Source organism: Scylla paramamosain, chromosome 25, assembly GCF_035594125.1.
Source record: "Scylla paramamosain isolate STU-SP2022 chromosome 25, ASM3559412v1, whole genome shotgun sequence".
NCBI lineage: Eukaryota > Metazoa > Arthropoda > Malacostraca > Decapoda > Portunidae > Scylla > Scylla paramamosain.
This window is the reverse complement of record NC_087175.1, coordinates 1,887,501-1,909,238: the sequence shown is the minus strand read 5'-3', so window position 1 is coordinate 1,909,238 and position 21,738 is coordinate 1,887,501. Positions and strand designations below refer to the sequence as shown.

Sequence of the window (21,738 nt, the reverse complement as noted above, 5' to 3'; positions counted from 1 at the left end):
CACGCACACACATACACATGGGATACAGAACAGTACCACACATGCGACAGCGGGTGTGTGTGTCAAGACGGGTGTGTGAGGCTGTGGGTGGACGCACGCATCACGTCTGGCCTTGCTTTGCTTCGTTCTCTCACCACAATTTTGCTCGTTCAATTTCAGATGCTATTATGTTTTGTTGTTTCCTCACAGTCTTTGCTGCGCCAGTCCTCCGCGCCACACTGAATGTTGCCGGGGCTCATGACACTCTAAGCTCTGTCATGACTTACTCAGAATGCAAATCCAGAAATGAGGTGTGTATGTTTTCCCTCCAGATGCCCAGGTCATGACTATACGGGTTATCCTAGTCACCGCTGTGTGTCCTCTGACTGGTCTAAGTGGACTTGTCTCCGTGCAACACAGTATTTTAAGAAATCTACTGTGTTCCCAGCACCTTGGCACACTTTGGCACACTATGGTTAGTAATGCATGTGATGTTTCTTATTCCTATTATAACAAAGTGCCATGTCCCTTTTTTTATTTACCTCAGTGTGTGCTGGTATGGTTTGTCTATGGTTGATGTCTGAACGCTGCTTTGGTTTATCATTTTCACGTCATTGCTTCTATAACGCAGTCCTTCAACATTCCTGCCTTGAATTATTCTCCTTATTTATCTTTTCTTAATTAAATGAGACTTTTTGTGAGTCGACCAGCGCTGCTCTGATGTCTTATAAGTGCTACACGTGATGCTTCCTTGCCTTTGTCTCTCAGCGCAGTATTGTAAGAGCATAACCAATTAGTGTCTCTGCTCTGGTGTCGTCACTGCTGTCCTCGCGGTGACAACAGTGACCGCTGGGCACCACTACTGGTCCACCGCTCCATCTCCCTCTCACAAGTTCCGTTGGTGTCTCTGTTTGGTTTCCCTTCAAGTCTGTCTCACTCAATCCGTCCCTACGACTGGAATGCACACAGACACACACAAGCCACACACATGCTTACACATACACACACACATACACACAAACACTTCCTCATGCCAACAGGTACATGCAAGCACACACAGATACACACGTACACACACAAACACACGGGTACAAGCATACACATACACACATATATATATATACAGACCTACAGACCCATTGTTTGGATCACTGGCAACACAAAACGTGTGGTTCTCAGGACTGACAGATATAAGAAGAAGAAGAGACAGGTCATGAAGAAGCAGTTTCAAGAAGTGGTTGGACACATCATTGGTGATTTACCCTTGAGTTGGCACAAACTTTTCCTATATCTCTTAATTATCACTTTACTGTCTTTCCTTTCTCAGTGAAGTCAATTGGGTCACCGGGGATGGACAGAATTCAAGAGCGTGAACCTCGACCGTTACGTTTCCTTCTACAGGATTCCCGGACAAGGACTCTGGTAGGTGAGACTGAGGGTAGGTCAGTGTCCAGTGTTTGGGGCGAGTCTTTGTCAAGGAGTCTTCACCACAACCTTCACTGCCCTGCCTCCTCTCCTCCTCCTCCTCCTCCACCCTCCCTCCCTACCTGGCTTTCACTCCACCTCAAGTACTTATCATTGCTCATGTGCATGGTGGAGGGAGGCAAGGGGCTTCAGCACAAAGCAACGCCTGCACCACGGCTGCTCCACAGGGAAGAGACTGAGTGAACACCTTAACATTAGCTCTTCCTCAGGGCCACCAGGAGCCTCCTACCAAACTGCCAGCCACCACCAGGGCAAGGCTGTGCATCACCAGGATTGCAGCAGACCAGTGAGGATAAGTTATTCACCTAGCCAGGGCCAGACTCTTGGTGCCCTGCTGCCCCTTCTGTTCACACCACTTAATTCAAGGTACTGCTAGTTCTGGTGATGTCTTGTCATGTAACACGAGGCACTAACTTGATGGTTCTTGGTGTCAGTGTGGCTGGAAAGTGCTCATCTTTAGGAGTCAATCTTTCAGCACCAAATATTATTTCAATTTTTAGGATTACAGTTTGATCTATCATTTGAAGGAGAGACTGACACACAGACACATGGCCAACAGATCAGAGCAACTGTGAACATTCCCAAGCCTGAGTCTCTGCTCATGAAGGAGTGCACAGCTGGACATACCCACACACTGCTAGGCTGCTGCTGTTGGCTGCCTCTTCACGCAGGAAGCCTTACACACAACTTGACAATTACAAAAACTCCTTCATGTGACGTTATTCCTCTTTTCTTTTTTTCTTGTTTCAGTGACAACTCAGCAATCTTCTTGAGTCAGTTCAATGTGTGGGTGTAAGTGAACAGAAGCAACACTGATGCTTTGGTAAAGCTGGAGCAGCTCTGAGTGGTGTGTGCCTGGCAACGCACCACACACCAGGCAGCCCTTGCCCCTCCCACCACCTTCCTACACCCACTACACCCACCCACAGGATGTGCTTGTTTGTGTGTGTGTGTGTGTGTGTGTGTGTGTGTGTGTGTGTGTGTGTGTGTGTGTGTGTGTAATTCCCCACTGCCTTGAGGATTCATGCTGGACTTATCATCAGCTACTGTCCTCCCAGAAAGCTTAAAGCAGTCTGATCTCTGGGCAAGCTGAGGCCTCACACACACACCACATCCTCTGCACCAGGCCAGGGATGGCTACTCAGGGAACACATTTGGCAGCCTTCCACATGACAAGTCAGAACAAGACCACTGAGCTAGCAGGCAGGGTTTGTGTGTGTGTGTGTGTGTGTGTGTGTGTGTGTGTGTGTGTGTGTGTGTGTGTGTGTGTGTGTGTGTGTGTGCATCAGAGCTTGTGAGTGAGAGCAGTGCTGGGCAGAGAGTGTGTGACAGGCACTGCTTCTCGGCTGGAAGTTGGAGTGTGTGGCAGCCACGGACACTGACTGGTACATGGACACATGGCACGTGTAGTCACAATACTGAACACATACTGTACTCCATGTAGCACAAACTGCACACTCAACAGCACACGGCAGCCAGCCAGCCAGCCTCCGACACCCGGCCCCTCGTCCTCCCCGTTTATGGAATGTTGGTGCCTACAACTCTTTAAAAATATGAGAAAACTGCACAAATTTAAGACATCAACAGACATACAGTATGGCAAAAAATATAATCTCTCTTTGTGTGTTTTGTTTCTATTGCAGTCCACCTCCTCAGGGGTGACAAGCCACAGCAAGTGGAAGCTGCGTGGAACATCTGACAAGCTCACAACAGGAGTGTGGCGGCAGGAGGGCGTGTCCCCCCGCCACAGCCACATGCCCCGCCCTGCCCCACCCTGCCCCGCCCATCGTGCCCTCCCCCGGCCAGTGTCACTGTGCCGCCACTCTCAAGGCCCTGCGAGTCTCAGTTTGCACTCTGCTCGTCGTTTTCTGAGTGACGTCTGCCTCGGAAAGTTTGGCTGCGAGTTGCTTGTTGCTGAGAGAGTGTCTGGTGCTTCCTCTCGGGGTGTGACGGGGATGGTGTTGTCACTGGTGTGCAGCAACTAAACTATCACAGGAACAAAGCAGTACTCATCCTACAACTGCCTAGAACTAAGTGTATTACAGTACTTTATGAGTTGACTCAAAATCCATGCATGGAACAGCAACCCCCATGCACGCCTACAGACTCTTCGCACAATGACAGTACGTTTAGTTAAAAAAATGATGTAGAGCATGATAATAATAAATCAGATAACCAACAGAAACAAACGTCTGCCACTGTACAATATATTACAAATATAGGAAAAACACTTACCAACTGGCAATGTTCAAGTATTGAAAACTATCATTTAGATAAGGATTCTTTTTGGAAGGTAATGACGACAATGCGCACAAAACCAGACTATGACACAGAAAGTGCACTGCTGGTCGGGCTCTTGACGAAATAAACTTTTGCAGTTTTCTTATAAAACTGTAAAGTTGTAGGCACCAGCTGCACAGAATTTAAGAAACCTACAAAAAATATTTCCCAGAGCAAGATCATGAGACCACTCACTCTCTGTCCATAATGTGATTTTGTCCCCAAGGTTGTCCTTTACCTCAAAGTGATATGTGACACAGTACACAGTATTGTCACCCCGTCCCCCTCCCGCCCCATCCCGCCCTGCCCCGCCCTGCCCTGCTGAGCAGGGCCCCTCTCTTCTCTGGCTGACAGGATCCCACACTACACTACTACAATATCATTACAACAAGAAAAGTATTTGAATATATCCACCACAACAAAAGTACTTGAATATACTTCACAGAGATATGACAAGTGATCAAGCTTAAACTGAGCGGCAAGTCTGAGCTGAGTCTGAGACAGGAAAGAGCCGCACGTGTCAATATCTGAGCCTGAGCCTGACTGACGCTGGCCATCACACCCTGGACGGCCTCAGCGGCGCAGCGCCCGCCGATACTCACCGCGTTAATCCCAGACAGCTGCTGGGAGAGCTGCATCACCACCCCGATGGTGAGGGGCATGCGCAGGTTGGAGTTCCGCACCAACTGCAGCATGGTCATGTGCGCCTCCGTCTGGCTGGCTGCCTCCTCTGCCCGCATCTCCTCTATGTCCTCCTCCACGTGGGATGAGGCTCTCAGGCGGCGCAGGGCTGGCAAGACAGGGAGTGGTGTAGTGGTGGGGCTGTCAGGGATGGCCAGTACACTCTCAGGCATTGGTGGTCACCTCAGGCTCAGTGAGCAGCTAAGTGGAGTTGCTACATTGTTCTGTCAGTGGTGCAACCTCTGGCCACTCTCTCCCTGCCCTTCAGATCAGCTTGTCAGGACTTTAGAGCATGAAGCATCACTAGTGTCCAAGAGGTGGCTGTAACATCTGCCTGATGTTACAGATCTTTACTAACCTGGTTGGTGGATTTTGTGAGGTACATAGTAGTTAAAAGATTACTGTTTACACAAACAGGAAAGACTAAGACCTGAAAACAGAAGAGAAATGCTTTCAAAGCACCACTGTTTTAAGATATTGGGAATTATGTAATAACAAGGTGAAAATTATGATGATCAAGCTAATTATATTGAAACTGAAGACCTGAAAACAAACTAGAAATGGTGTCAAATCACCACTCCATTGAGAGACATAGAGAAACATTAGTTACCCAAACAGATGATGTCTCCCTCATACAAAGCTAACACAGGACACCACAAACTGACCCTTGAGAGCCACATAATGCAACATAATCCAACAAATAAACCAACGAAAAGACCCAATGTAATTTCCCCTGATTCACTAATGCCTGCCTCACACAAAGTCATAGAACCATCTCACAACAGCACAGCGTCACGCACTCACCTCTGCGTGCCTCATCCTCCATCTGGCGTGACATGAGGAGGTAGCGCGGTGACTCAGGGCACACCGGGAGCAGCACCATCTGCATCACAGCCGGCACCACCGCCAGCCCTGCAGCAGACACCACAATGAGAGCACTCAGAACAGCAATTCAGTATGTGGCTGTGTTGCTGTGTGTGGGTCTGGTGGGTGGGGTGTGTTTGTGAGTGTTTGCGAGTGATGTGGGGAATGTGTTAGTGTTTGTATGAGTGTGTGAGAGTTTTGTGCTTTTTATGTAAGAGATCTGGCCAAGAACAACAAGAGAGACAAAAATAAAGGTCCAGCAAAGATGCCTGGCCTAATTAATTATATGGCAATGATAAATTAGCTGATGTTTTGTATGAGTGTTTGTAAGTCAATGATGAATTAGTTATGATGAAATAGTTGGTGTGTGTGTATGTGTGTTTGTGAGTCACCTACATGATAATGATGAGTCAGTGTTGGTATGGGTGTGTGTGAGTCAATTATTTACTTACTGTGAATCAGCTGAAGTGTGTATGGGGTGTTTCTGAGTTATAAATGTGCTTACAGTAATTCATTGTTTGTATGAGTGTGTTTGTAAGTCAGCTAAGTGGAAATGATGAGTCAGAGTTTGTACAGGTGTTTGTGAGTCATTTACTTCCTTATGATGAGTCAGTTAGTACAAGCGAAATGCAAATACCAATCAAGTTACTTTTGCTTGAATGCTGCCGATAAATAAAGAATTCCAAAATTATCACATGTAGATTTTTAAATATCTTTCCAATAGATGCATTTTTTGACATCTTTAAGTAAAATATCAGACTATTATTAATACCTATTCATTTTGTATCTGTAAATCAAGAAAAGACCAAAATTATTCATAACTTCTTGAATTTGTGAGTCTAGTGTTTATAAATGAATATTCACCTGCAGCTGCATGAGTAAGTGAGTGAGTGGCAGTGAGTTGGCATACCAGTGTAGGTCATAACTCAGTACTCACCCACACACCAAGGCAAGGCAGAGAGTCTAGGCAATGAGTCACTACAAGCCGTGAGATGAGAGGGTGTCAGGGCATATCGTGAGGGGGGAAGGCAATGCAAACACCATACATACCTGCTTGGTACATATAATTGGCCGGGTTTTCAGCGTAATGCAACAGAGAGGTACAGTTCAGGCTTAGTTTAATGCACATCTTCACACTTCACTCAAATCTCGGCAAAAATTTGGCTTAACTTTCATGGCAGCTTTGAAAAATTTACACCAGTGAGCCGATAAGAAAATAGCAGAATGTGAAAAAAAGTGGGTAGGGTTATTGGTTAGGTTAATCATGAGTGCAGTTTGGTTCCATTTAGAAATCCAGAACATGAAAATTAAACAGGGTTACTGGTAAAGTTAATAATGAGTTTGGGATGGTTCCAATTAGAAAAACCACAACATGAAAAGTAAATAGGGTTGTTGTTTTAATTATTTATGATTACAGTTTGATCCCAATCAGAAAAAAAAAAAAAAAAACAGAATATGAGAAGTAAACAGGGTTGTTGATAAGGTTAATACTGAGGTTGATCCTTCTGTCAGCTTCACACAGAGGAGCAGTGACCTAACAGAGCATTCACCCATCATATACACACACATACACACACACACACACACACACACACACACACACACACACACACACACACACACACACAGGCACAAACAACAGACACCCACTGACTTTTACTTATATCTATCCTTCCTAACATAACTTAACCTAATCTTCTACTCTCCAACAACACACACACACACACACACACACACACACACACACAAGAACTATCATACACCCACTACCCATTAACTTTTACTCACATTTATCTTTCCTTATCTATTTTAACCTAAAACCCACTGGCAACCACCTTCACTAATAGACAGATAGATAGAAAGACAGCCCCTCACACACACACACACACACACACACACACACACACACACAGCTAACACCCACCTAGGAGGATGGGCCAGGCCTTCTTGTTGCCGAGGAGCTGCTCTATGCCAAGGACTTGAGAGAGCAGGAGGCCAATGGTGACCGCCAGCTGGTTGACGGTACCCAGGCCTCCTCGCAGGTTGAGCGGGGCGATCTCACTGATGTACATGGGAACCAGGGATGTGTTGAGTCCTGCAGGGTATTGTAGGAGAGACAGATGAGGATAAGTGTGAGGAAATGGAAGGAAAGGATAAGAATAGGTGCAGCTGTGATTGTTGTTATTAGATGCTGTAGTTGGTGTAGATGGGAGTGAGAAAATTGTTGAGTTCTGAAGCACATTTGGGGAAGAGATAAGACAGGATAAGTAAGCCAGCCAATTACACACTCCCAGCTGGATAAGAGTGGCTACAGCTGCGTAATGATTAATAAAGGAGGAGAGAAACTAGAATTAATATTTACACTTGGAATGCCAATTATGTACACTTCCTCCCAGTTGGAAAAGACAGGCTACAACTGAATAACAAATAATGGAGATAACTTAGAATTAATATTTACAAAGGCTATGAATACTCTCATCCTGAATAAGACTGACTCAATTACTAGCAAAGGAGGAAACTTGTAGCTAATACTGACTCAATGAATAGTAAAAGAGGAAACTTACAGCTAATATGTACAGATAGAATGCCAGTTAAGCTCACATACTCCTAGCTGGCCAGCAATCATTCTGAAGCACTTCTGCGCTGCACCTCCACTACTTTCAAAAGGCTCTAGTTGAAACTACACATTTTTTCAAGAGTGTCTTTATGGTTCTAGTGACAGATTAACAAGATTTCTATGATATTTAAAGGAGAAACTGTCTTGAGAACCTGGCTAATCATCTCTGTGGCCTTGGAAAATAGTCGTGGTGAGAGAGCAAGGTGTTCTGAGTGTTGAGAGACTGGCGTGCTGGTGTGCTGGCGTGACTTACCACAATTAATACCGATGACCAGTCTACCTAAGATGAGCATTTCAAAGGAGTTGGACATCTGTGAGAAGCCCATGAGACAGGCACCTCCAACTCCAAGCAGGTTATTGAGCAGCAGTCCTTTCTTCCTGTGGGCCGAGAAGAGTGTGAGACATGAGTGGGACTGAGTGGATGAGGACAGGATGTGAAAGGGAGGAAACACTGTATGGGGAAGAGGTATGAGTACAGAGTTGAAGAGGGGAAGAACTGATAGTAGGAAAGAAGAAAATGGACAAAAGGAGTGATATGAGATAAACAAATGTGAAAATGGAATGGACTGGAGTGAAATAAGAGGTAAGATAAGATGTTTCTCTCACCTCCTAAACTTAATTGCTCCCTACAGAAAATTGAACAGACAAGAGCAGTTAAAAATGTGAAAAAGGAAGGCTAGTTGGTTAGATACAGAAGGAAAACTAGTGAATAAGATACAGAAGAAGGACAAACATACTGCCCACGCCTCCCACACTTGTTCCTATCGTAGCCTCAAAGAATTCAAGACAGCAGGGATGAAAAAGATAAAAAAGGAAGACTAGTTGGTTACAGAAGGAAAACTAGTGAATGAGGAACAGAAGAAAGATAAACAAACTGCCCTCACCTCTGACACTTGTTCCTTTTACAGCCTTACAAAAATTCAAGACAGGAGGGATGAAAAAGATAAAGAAGGAAAAATAGTGAGCAAGATATAGATGAAAGACAAGATTACTACCCTCACCTGCCAAACTTGTTCCCTACAGAGCCTCCACAGAAGCCTCCAATCATTCCCCCAATGGCGAAGATGGAGACTGCGATGGACCAGATGAGATCCTGCTTGCTGTTCTCAATGTTTCTGTGGTAGCGAGACTTCCAGCAGTCACCGATGAAGTTCTCGATGACTGACTGGGGTGCATTGATGACCCCAGTGTTGTAGCCAAACTGGAACATCCCCAGCACTGCCGCGAAGATGGCATAGCACAGGAAGCACGTCAGCCCCTGCAATGTACACACGCACACCGCCGTCAGGAGAGGTAGAGGTGCATGTGTGTGTGTGTGTGTCGTAGAAGGGTAATGTTGTGGTATGGTGTGGTGTGGTGCTGTGGTAAAAAAACAGGTCTGTGTTGTATTTTATAAGGTGTGTGGTGTTTGTGGTGTGCGTTTGCTACTGTGATGCTGGGTGATGTGGTGATGTGGTGGTGAGAGAAGTGATATGTGTGGTGATAAGTACAGGTTAATTGAGAGGTACAGGTGTGTGTGGTGTGGTTTGTGTGTGTGTGTGTGGTAGAATGGTGGTGTTTGATGAGGTGCTGTGGTGAAGAAGTGGTATGTGTAGTAATAGGTACAGGTTGATAGTAAGGTACTGGTGTGTGGTGTGGTGTTTGCTAAATGGTGATGCTTGGTGAGGTGGTGAGTGGCAAGAGAGTGGTCTGTGCTGGGGTAACTAAGTACAGGATAATTACAGCTTTTTGAATGAGTTACGTTCCTTAAAAGATATGTAAAAAAATATAAGGTGTTAATTTGTATATATGATTTACTGTTGATGCTAAATTTACTGACATTTTGAGCATTTTTCCAATAGTTAATATAAATATGAATGTTTTTTTCTTTTTTTTATTTACATTCTCACTCACAAGTACAATAATTAAAAGGAACATGAATGCTTTTTCTCACATTTTACAACCACAAATACATTCACATTCAAAGTTACAACATAGAGGTAACAAGCCGAAAAATTTAAAGCCAGTCAGATTATTGATTCCATGAAGACCTGACAATTTACAGAGGAGGGGAAAAAAAAAAGAAAACACTTAGCATTTTATTATTATCCCTGAACATTCAATAAACTGACATTCCCCTGTACTTGAGAGTGTGAGGCGTGATGTGTGAGTTCGCGGCATGGGGTTGTATACATAAGTGTGTGTGTGTGTGTGTGTGTGTGTGTGTGTGTGTGTGTGTGTGTGTGTGTGTGTGTGTGTGTGTGTGTGTGTGTGTGTTTTGCAGAAGGGAAGAAGGAAAGGTTGTATGGCAGAATGTGTGGGAATATTGAGGAAAATTATGCTTATGTTCAGGCATAAAAAGAAAATATGTAGATGTGTGTGTGTGTGTGTGTGTGTGTGTGTGTGTGTGTGTGTGTGTGTGTGTGTGTGTGTGTGTGTGTGTGTGTGTGTGTGTGTGTGTGTGTGTGTGTGTGTGTGTGTGTGTGTGTGTGTGTGTGTGTGATTCGTAAGAGTGCAAGACTGTGCAGCAAATCGTGTGGGAATGTGGAAAAAAAATAAATTACGTTCGTGTCAGGATATAACCAAAAATAAGTACTTGTGTGTGTGTGTGTGTGTGTGTGTGTGTGTGTGTGTGTGTGTGTGTGTGTGTGTGTGTGTGTGTGTGTGTGTGTGTGTGTGTGTGTGTGTGTGTGTGTGTGAGATGGAGAGGCCAAATATACAAGAGAACACAAGCAAAAGAAGAAAAGTAGGAGATGTTTAAGCAATGGAAATAGAGTTGTAAGAATGTGCAGAAAAGTTACATTTGTGTTAGGATGTATATAAAAAAAGCTACGTGTGTGTGTGTGTGTGTGGATTTGTACAATAAGACTATGCAACAAAATGTGAGGGAATGTTCTCAAAAAATGACTTGCGTTTTGATATAAAAAAAAGTTACTTATGTGTGTGTGTGTGTGTGTGTGTGTGTGTGTGTGTGTGTGTGTGTGTGTGTGTGTGTGTGTGTGTGTGTGTGTGTGTGTGTGTGTGTGTGTGTGTGTGTGTGTGTGTGTAGGTTGTACAAACATAAAACTATACAACAAAATGTGTAGGGAGGTGGAGAAAAAATTACCATTGTGTTCGAGTACAGAATAATTACGAAGGTGTGAAAATAAGTGCGTGAGTGAAGGGCAAGAGGTTCCTGGTGGGTCTGGAGGTGTGAGGGGATGATTGATTAATTGACTGACTGAAGGTAACTGTGGGGGAGGAAAGAACGGAGGGAGAAATATGAGTATTGAGTAATGTGTTGCTAGTTTGAGAGTAGTGGTGGTATTGTGAATGTTGGTGGTGAGTCAGGAAATGGGTGAAGGGTGGTATAAATGTTTTGGTGATGAGATAGGGTGCTCTAGGGTGAGGTGTGATGAGGTTTGGTGATGAATAAGATGGTTTAAATTTTTAGGTGGTGTGTGATGTATTTTGGTGATGAATCGGGGACTTGTGGAGTGTTGCATTATGATTTTTGGTGGTGAGATTTTTTGTGATGAGCTCTGATGAATAAGGAAGGTTTGGGTCAAGGGGTGTTGAGTTTTGGTAATGAATATGAGTTTTTGGGGTAAATTGTGATGAGTTTTGATGAATAAAGGTGTGTGTGTGTGTGTGTGTATGTGTGTGTGTGTGTGTGTGTGACTTGTAAGGAGTGACAAAAGGATGCATTTCTGGTGGTAAGGGGGTGACTTGTTAAAAAAAAAACTCATTCAACACACACTCACCACTGCACACCTGACTCTCTCACACTATTACCCAAGTGTGTGTGTGGTCAGTGGTGTCTTGGAGGGTGAGAGAAAAAAAAATGCCTCTCTCACACTCTCTCTCACACTCTCTCTCACTCTAGTCACACCAAAACTTGTCAAGTCATGCAAAAAATATGAGCACAAGAAGTCAGCCTCATTTTTGCAACTTAGCATTTTTTTCTGTAGATCTCATGAAACTGAAAGCAGCTTAGCAATTAGGAATAAAATACAGTAGCATATATATATAAAAGAACTCCTGCCATACCTGAAAATCAAAACGAATCTACCCTGAACTGTACTTATACTTAAAATCAAAGTCAAGAATTACCTCTACGTACGTACTGCTGCCTGTCTACTTGAAACGGTGACCACTAGTGCTAAGGAAGTGTTTACGTAAGACTACAAGTATTTACAAGTGGGATGCCAGCCAGTTAGTACGTAATGGAAGAGAGAAAGTAAAGTTAAAAGAATATAAATGGTCTGATTGTGTCTTGTTTTGGCTTTCACTCATTTGTTCTCTCTCTCTCTCTCTCTCTCTCTCTCTCTCTCTCTCTCTCTCTCTCTCAGTGTAATCTCAACACATCACACATCAAGACACAAGGGAATCTCACTTTATAAACGTTTAAAATGACAAATGTTACATATAAAGTGATTTTTTTTCTTTGTTCTGATTCACAAAGGCAGAATTCATATTTAAAGAGTAAAAAATTTGAAAAATACCTGAAAACTGTGTGGAAAAATGCATCAAAGGGGAAAAAAATGGAAAGGTGCAGTTCTTCTGATTCAGCAAAAAAACTTTCAAGTAATGTAACCCATTCATATACCAGTATTTACCTGCACAAAAAAGCTTTCAAGTAATTACTGTTTACTGTTAATTGAATCTACAAGCTTCATTCCAGCAAAGAAAGGCACTCTACAAAACCTCCTGACTGAACTCTGAACACAATGGTAAGACTCTGGTGTAACAATATAGATAAACATGTTCACAATCAAACTAACTCATTCATAAACTGAGATTCACCTTCAGACTGTCCTACTTGACCTCTCATTCACTCACACACACTCAGGTCACTCACTCAGCACGCGTCCCAGGGCCAAGGAGTCGCAGGTGAGTCACATGTGCACTGCTGGCAACACAGACTCAGCTTTCCTTGTGATGGTGATGTGTCTAGCAGTGACGAGTAGGAAGCAATGAGCATACAGCGCTCTCACCACAGAGGCAGCAAGTTAAGGGCTGAACCACATGCTGAGAGACAATTTTTCCCTATTTTGCTTCTCCTGTTTATATACAATGGTGAAAGCTATTGTTATTTTTCGTTCTTACTAGTTTCTATTTAACTCTTTCGCTGCCATATATAATTCACAATGATTAAAGAAGCCCTGTACTTAATCTGTCTAAACACTGCAAGAAGCTTGAAAGAATAATGTTTTCCGATATCTAACCAGTACTGTGTAGAGTTTAGACAGCACCTAGAACTGACTGAGCAGAGGCAGTGAACACTCAGCACCTCTCAGCACCACAGCAGCAAGGTAAGGATATTTGAATCACACACTACGACAGACTATTTTTTCTCTCCTTTTGCTTCTTTTTGTCTACATATGATATTGAATGTTGCTGAAATTTATCACCACTTCTCACGCTTGCATCTTCCTATTCAACTTTTTTTCACTGCCATATAAGATTCACAATGACTAAAAAGCACTGAAAGGATATTATTTTCCAATGTCTAGCCAGTGTAGTGTTTAGAATCTAGCATCTAGCACATACTGATCATACTCATCATACTTAACAAGCTGAGATTACAATTGAAAAGGACCATTTCATTATTTTCTCCTTCTGAAGGCTTCGTCAATATCCTTCATGCAAAAAATACATAAACACAATCTTCAATAAATCAATTTACATCAGACTTGGTAGAGTGACTCCTTAGCACTCAGACACAGGCCAAGTAGCACTACTCACTCTGTCTCACACTCACTCACTCACTCACTCACTCACTCACTCACTTGCCAGAAGCACCAACACAATGTACAGCATCACAGCCAGGTCACACAAGTACTGTTCCGTAGCACAACACGTCTCGGATTGTGATTTTACTGTATTCATAATGGTAATCTTAAATCATTGTGTTCTTAGTAGTGAAGTGTGAATATGTTCCTGCAAGAGTGTGTTATGCTGCAGAACGTAATAAAAGTCTAGAATATGTGTGAAATTTTGTCTGTTTTTGCTGTCTTGTGCTGTCTATTTGTCTGCCTGTCTGTCTGTCTGTCTGTCCATCTCTCTGTCTTATGGTGTGTGTTTGTCTGTCTATCTGCCTTATGATATCTGCTTCTAATTTTGCCTCTCTGTTTGTCTGTCTCTATCTACTTATCTATGTCAGTTTTTTTTTATCTTTTCTCTCTGTCTGTCACATTCAGTCTGTCCATCTATCTGTCTTCCAATATCTGTTTTCAATCTTGCCTTTCTGTCTGTTCATGTCCCTTAACTCTCTGTCCAAATACCTGTCCATCCATCTTCTTTGTTTCTCCTACACAGCGTCACACTCAGAGCTCTCACAAGGGAGGTGTTTGAGCTGTCTTATATACAGTGTGATGGGGCATGTTCACTGATGCAAGAGAGGGCACATTATGCTGGGCTATGCAGGAGTTGCCAGGGATCACTACAGCGTTAGCAAGTCAACTGAGAATGCTGGAGTTACTGAGGGAAACGAGATGAGCTGATACGGGTTAAGAAAGAAATGAAGCCAAACTGATCGAGGGTCTTTTTCGGAGTTTTGTAGGTTGTAGTGAGGTTGTGTTCCTGCTTTGGTTGAATGTGGGGTTATTTCATAGTAAGATGCAGTTTGTCTATTACCACCACTGCCGCTGCCATCACTAATACAACTGCACTGCTAATCCACTTCACGTATTCACTCCTTTCCATACATCCATCCACACACACACACACACACACAGACACACACACACACACACACACACATACTGCCTCTATATCCACACACTTACTCATCCATCCACTCTTCATTCCCACTACCACATTGCTACTGCTAACCCACATACATCCACACACACACACACACACAGCCTCATCCACACACTTAGCTCATTCATTCCACTTATCCATCCACTTTTCCCTCCCACTACCACAATGCAAACCTAGTCCATGCATCCACACACATCCACACACACAAACACACACACACACAGCCTCATCCACACACTTAAATCATCCATTCCACTTATCCATCCACTCTTCCCTCCTACTACTCCCTTCATGCATCCACACACATTCACACACACTTAACTCTTCTCCACCAATAGCAGTGACTCATCCACACCCACCTACTGTACCCCCATCCAGCCATCCATCCATCCAGTTCTATACATCCTTTCCACACTGGCATATTTCCGGCGACTAAGACCAGGTAGTGTGTCAGGATGGCTCAAGGGCTCTGGAAGTCAAGCTATACTCTGTTGTTGTGTCTGTCTGTCTGTTTGTTGCTTTGCTTTGAGCTTCCTTCCTAGGGTAAAATAAAAGTGATAACACACACATACAAACACACACACACACACACACACACACACACACACACACACACACACACATACATACGCACACACATGCTTCTCTACTTCGTCAAAAGCATTCATATTCTCTCCTTTCATACGATTTCACTGCACATAAATCTATTCCTTATTTCTTTATCTAGTTCATCTTTGGCCTGTATTCTGAAACACTCCTGCGCTGCACCTCCTGTACTTTCCAAAGGCTCTAGTTAGTTGAGGTGACACAGGTTTTTAAGGGTGCTTTTATGGTTCTAGTGAAAGATTAACAAGATTTCTACATCAGCAGGAGGAACACTCTTGAGAACCTGGCTAATTGTCTCTGTGGCCTTTGAAAATAATTGTGGTAAAGTTAAATGGATTTTTAAGTATGTTTTTATGGTTCTGGTGACAGAAGAACAAGATTTCTATATTATCAGCAGGAGAAACACTCTTGAGAACAAAGAAATCATCTCTGTGGCCTTGAAACACAGTCGTGGTGAGAGAGCAGAGTGTTTCAGAATACAGGTCTCACCAGCACATCCTCTCCATTGCCCCTGACTCTCAAACTGATATACAGAAATGAGGCTCAACTACACAGTAAGTACCTATGTAATTCAACCAAACAAGAACACAGTGAAGGAGAATAAGCCAAGTCATCCATCCCGGCCTGTTGCCAAAAGGAAAACAAAAGAACCACGTGCTTGTATACTTCTTCTCTCAGTTGCCATTCGCACGTACTCGAGTAGAAACCAAAAAAATTTAGCGGAACCAAAAAACGAGAAGAATGAAAACTTTCCTGGGAGGCAAACGCTAATGCTGGGGCCAGTTCAACGTGTCGTGCAGGCAAGGCAAGGTCACTACTGCGGGAGAGTGATGCACGTAGGTGGGGAGCAGCCTCTGAGGGAGCAGTGTGTGTGTGGCTGGGGGGGGCAGGGACGTGGGAGGGGCTGGCTGGGGGCTGGGACGAGGCGACAAAACCTCCAGTCACCAAAAAAATGAATGGATAAACACGTACTCTACCAACCTAACTCTTGGAAGGAAGTATACAGTGACTAGCAAGGGGAAACAGGAAACCTCGAGTGAATGTACGCAAAACATGAGTAGTAGGAGAGAGCGAGAGTGGAGGGGGAACTAAGTGCTCCATCAACATCTCAACTGTATATGTGACAAATCTTTAAGGAGAGAGAGCGAGAGAGAGGGGAAGACAGAACTATAAAGAGATGGGAGAGAGAAGGAAAACATACATACCGGAGGAGAGAGAGAGGAAGCCTAAAGAAAGACATAAGAGGAGAGAAAGAAGGGCAGGTTATGCACGATCTTGGCAATGGGATCTTGATGGTAGTAGTAGCAGTAAAACTTTCTTATCTCTTTCTTTCAACGGAGATTATAAGGTCACTTGTGTTGTGCCTTCATCATAGTGCCATACACAGAAAAAAAGACATATATAGCACAGTAATGGAACACGCTTCACTGCACGTCACAGAGAGGAAAGACAGATAAAGGAAGAGGGAGGAGGGCAGGATGGAGAGGTAAGGAAGGAAGGATTACAGGAAGGAAGGTCTTAACAGGGGTTCCAAGAGGGTTAGTTCATGAGCGTCAGAAGAGGTTCAGGGTAGAGAAAAATATATGAGTATGGTTATATGGGATTGATTGACGGCTGGGCTTTGTAACAACGGCTGTGACCTATGTGCTCCCCCCCTCTCCCCCACCCGCTGCCTTGGCTACACTAAAGATACTGTTAATGCTGGCTGGCTGACTGACTGATTGATTGATTGATATGCCTTGCTTAGGGTATGATAAAGTAACTGACTGGCTGATTGGCTGACTGAATGACTGACTGACTGACTGGCTGACTGGCTGACTGACTGACTGAATGAATGAATGAATGAACCTCTGACTGACTAACTGACTGACTGGCTGTCTCATACATCTTCTTATAGATATGATAAACAGTAACTGACTGACTGACTGACTGACTGAATAACTGACTGACAACAATAGTAAGCCTGACATATACACACAAAATTCCTCTCAACCCACCCAGATTAATCTAATTCTTCTCTCTTACCCACAAAACACACAAAAAAATGTACACAAAGGAAAAAGATAAATAAAAAAGACCGTCCCTCATTAAAACCAATCATCAATACATCTTCTTTCCTCCCACATGAAAAAAATAAATAAATAAACAAGAAAAATAAAAAAGAGAGAGAGGAACAAAAATATGTGAACAATATAAACAATGCACATTTGAATTCTCAGAAGCTAATAGAATAAATATCATTATGCATTATTATTATTATTATTATTATTATTATTATTATTATTATTATTACTATTATTATTATTATTATTATTATTATTATTATTATTATTATGGGGACATGGGCTGGCTGGTTACACACAAGTCCAGAAAATATCTATTGTTATAATCTGGCATTACTCTTACCATTGTTATCACTATCATCACCATAAATATAAGTATCACTATTATCACCACTATTATCAACACCACCATAGCTATTATCATCACCACCACCACCATCATCATCATCAACACCAACATTATCATCACCACCATCATCATTATCACCACCCAAACTACCATCACCATCAGTATCATCATCATTATTATTATTACTTTGAACATCATCATCATCATCATCATCATCATCATCATCACCACAACCACCACCATCAGCATTACCTCAAACACCACCATCACTATCATTTCACCATCACCAACACACACACACACAAGCCAGGTCATCACAGGTCAGTGGAATCCTATAGTGAGTAACCAACTGACCTCTGCCCTTGTCACCCTTTCCTCCACACTCATTCTGGGCAGGTGAGGCAGGTGAGTGTGGTCTCATTGGCCCAGGGATGAGTAAAATGGTGAGTCAGTGGTAAGTTTGTAGTGAGTAATCTGTTAATTTTTGTTCTTTCTTCAAGTTTTCTTCTCACTTTTGGTTACTGTAGCCAAAATTGTAATTAGTTTTTCCGGTTGTTGTTTTTTTCTTTTAATTTTTCTTCTCTGTTGAGTCTTAGATGTTTAAGTGTTTGTTCTTCCTTTCAGTTCTCTCACTCTTGATTATATAATGGAATAAGAACAATAAGTGATCTTTTAAGTGAAAATTAATCATCAGCTGTCTGTTTCTTCTTTCACTTCTCCTTCTGTTTATTATTTTTCTTACAATTTAGATTCTTGGCAAAAAATTGGGAGTTTTAGTCACCTGTACATTAGCAGCCTACCTGGAAATTCTATACAGTATTTTTTTTTATTTTGGTAGACACAGAGAAAGCATTACTATTTTCTCTTTTTCAGATTCTTGATAATTTTTCTTCTATCTTAAAATACATGGATGAAATTATTTATTATTCTTCTACGTTTGCAACCTTCAGCAGTTTGTACCGGGAGTTGTGTAAGCTTTCTATTTTGGTGGGGCAGAAAGAAAGCATTATTCTCCCACTACATTTGCAACCTTCACCTTTCCTTTCTCTTCACTCTATTTTAAGCTTCACCTCTGTTTCTAACTTATACACCTGAAAATGCTGAAGCTGCAGATTTTTTTTTTTTTTTTTTTGGCAGGTGCAGAGAAAGCATTATTTTTCTATTCCAAACTCACGGCATTTTCTTCAGCCTTCCATCTGCCGTCACACCATTTCTTATTTCAGTAACTCACTTAACAGAGCAAGAATTTAAATTTACTGATTCACACCGCCATCAATAATTAAATATTTAACCTTATCTTCTTTCTTCTTTTTTTACATTTGAGAGCTTTTTTTTGTTAGCCTTCCATCACATAATTTCTTATCTCACTAACTCACTTAACAAAGCAAGGATTTAAATTTACTGATTCACACCACATTAGTAATCAAACACTTAATCTTTCATTCATTATTCTTCTCCTTCTTGTTCAGATTTACAGTTTTCCCAAGCTTTTCATCTTCCCTCACACCACTTTTTAGTTCATTAATCAACTAAACTACATTAAAAGAGAAAGAGTTTAATTGTACTGAATTCAAATGGCAGGACAAAACAACATTCTCTTTGATTCTTTTGTAACATTTGAGAGGTCTCCCTTAGCCTTCCATCTTCCATCGTTTTGTATCTCAGTAACTCATTGCCTTAACAGAGTAACGATTTAATTTTACTGATCCACACCATGTCAACTCAGTATTTAGCCTTTAGTAAATCCTTCTCTTCTTTCTCCCTTTATGAATTAAGAGCTCATCTAAAGCTTTCTATTTTCCATCACATAGCTCATTAATCCACCAGCTCAACAGACTAAGGGATTAAAAGTATGCATTGGTTTTAAGGATTCAATCAATCATGGAATTTGTGGCATTTAGTATATCCTTCTTCTTCTTCTCCTTATTTAGATTTTGAGGGTTCTTTTAAGCCTTCCATCACACTGCACAATTCAATGACCCAGTAACTCACCACCTCAACAGAGCAAGGCATTAAATATATACTGATTCATGCCAAACCAATCAAATATTTATCCTTCACTACACCCTCCTCCTCCTCCTCCTCCTCCTCCTCCTCCTCTGCCTCCTTCTCTTCTCTCTCCTCCTTCAAGTTCACAGCATTCACTTGACACAGCAATGCACAATAAGCCACAGCAAGCCTCAGTCACCAAGCCAGCAGACACCACACGCGTCATTTCACGTCAGTCACCGAGCGTTCACATTCCTGGCACTTTAATGTTACTGTCGTCACCAGTGAACTTAGCTAGCTGCTGGAATGCACTGCTGCCAACTCCTGTGATGAGGTATTCTGGCAACTGTGTGTGTGGTGAGGCGGTGATGTGACCCATGAAAGGCTAAATTAATGTTGCATTCATCACTATACGCTGCAAGTCTGAGAGTGGAAGGTTAAATGGTTACGTGAAGGTACAGAGAAATGCTTTAGTGGGTTGTGACCAATGACATAATCAGTGGATCTGGTAATGCTGCGCCTGACCTTTGTGTGTGGTGATGGCTGTAGATCTGGCCCCCCTTTCCTCACTCACTCCCTCACTCACTCAGATCTGCTCCTTCACTGCCTTACTCATTCAGATTTGGTTCCTTCCTCCCTCATTCCAGCACCTCATTGCTCACTCAGATCTGCTCTTCACTCCCTCACTCTCTCTCCCATCACTGACTTAGTCCTATTTCAGCCTTTCTCTCTCTCTCTTTTTTTTTTTTTTAAATATTTCTCTTTGTTTTATTATCTCAGTTTATTTTAGCCTTTCTAGTTTTCTTTTTTCTTTTTTTATACTCTCTTTTTTTTCTGGGGTGGTAGTGATGGCAGTCTTCTCAGCCAGTTCACCAATATCTACATCTATCTGTCTATCTATCTATCCTTTTGTCTCATCTGTTTCACCCCCCATTTGGAAGAAGGAATTAAGTTTGGCTGTTTCTCCTTCTATTTCTCTATTTTTCCCCTATTTCATATTTTAATTAGTCTTTCTGCATGTATAAGATATGTGGGCCCTTCTTAGGACTTATCATATTTAGTCTCTTTCATCTATTTTGCATCTTTGTAAGTGTGGGATTATGTGTGGTGTTCTCTCTCTATTTCTCTATTTTTCTACTAATTTCTGTCGTGTTAACCAGCCTTCTTTGTATGTACTGGAAGATATGTGTTTTTATTTTATCATTTAGCTTATAATCTTTAGTTCCTCTTATCTGTTTCACCTTTTTTGGAAGTAGAAATTAGGTGGGAGTGTTTCTCTCTATTTCTGTATTTTTCTCTTGTTTTTTTTTTTTTTTTTTGTGTGTGTATTAGCTAGTCTTATTTGTATGTCTAGGAAAAGTTTGGTGTTTTTTTTTTATCATTTGGTTTATAATCTTCAGTTTCTCTTATTTGTTTAATTTTCTTTCTATTTCTCTTCCATTTGTTCTCTTGTTTTTATATAGTGTCAGCCAGTCTTCTTTGTATGTATAGGAAAATATATGTTTTTTTTTCTTATCATTTGGTTTATAATCTTCAGCTCCATTTATCTGTTTCATTCTCTTTCTATTTCTCTTCTATTTGTTCTCTTGTTTTTATAGTGTCAGCCAGTCTTCTTTGTATGTATAGGAAGATATGTTTTTCTCTTATTTAGCTTATAATCTTCAGCTCCATTTATCTGTTTCATTCTCTTTCTATTTCTCTTCTATTTGTTCTCTTGTTTTTATAGTGTCAGCCAGTCTTCTTTGTATGTATAGAAAGATATGTTTTTCTCTTATCATTTAGCTTATGATCTTCAGCTCCATTTATCTGTTTCATTCTCTTTCTATTTCTCTTCTATTTGTTCTTAATTTTTTTTCTGTAGTGTCAGCCAGTCTTCTCTATATTATACAAGAAGGTAAGTGATGTGGTCCCCTCCCATCACCTCACCTGACTTGTAATCTTCTGGTTTATCTTTACGTCAGTTCTTTTACAGTTCGTCAGTTTTACATCAGTTCTCATATTTGGCATGGTTTGTGTTTGTGTTTCGGCTAGTTTTTATTAAATGGTGTGTTTTGTAAGAGGTGGCAAAATAAACTGAAAAAAAAAGATGATAATAAAAG

General features: G+C 41.9%; 1 protein-coding gene across 35 annotated transcripts in view; it reads right to left on the bottom strand.

Moving 5' to 3' along the window:
• Nucleotides 1–21,738, bottom strand: part of LOC135113079 (glucose transporter type 1-like) — a 112,404-nt gene that overhangs the window by 28,331 nt on the left and 62,335 nt on the right. For 32 of the 35 annotated variants that reach the window (XR_010274704.1, XM_064028092.1, XM_064028093.1 and 29 more), the window contains 6 exons: nt 16,444–16,464; nt 8,908–9,164; nt 8,160–8,284; nt 7,214–7,384; nt 5,230–5,337; nt 4,347–4,534 (listed from right to left, as the gene is read on the bottom strand). Coding sequence is in view for 34 of the 35 variants with exons in the window: in XM_064028092.1 (XP_063884162.1) it covers nt 4,347–4,534; nt 5,230–5,337; nt 7,214–7,384; nt 8,160–8,284; nt 8,908–9,164; nt 16,444–16,464 (870 nt within the window). In the remaining variant the exon portion in view is untranslated. The remainder of the gene's footprint in view (nt 1–4,346; nt 4,535–5,229; nt 5,338–7,213; nt 7,385–8,159; nt 8,285–8,907; nt 9,165–16,443; nt 16,465–21,738) is intronic. The other 3 variants (XM_064028103.1, XM_064028068.1, XM_064028102.1) reach the window with 1 other exon arrangement.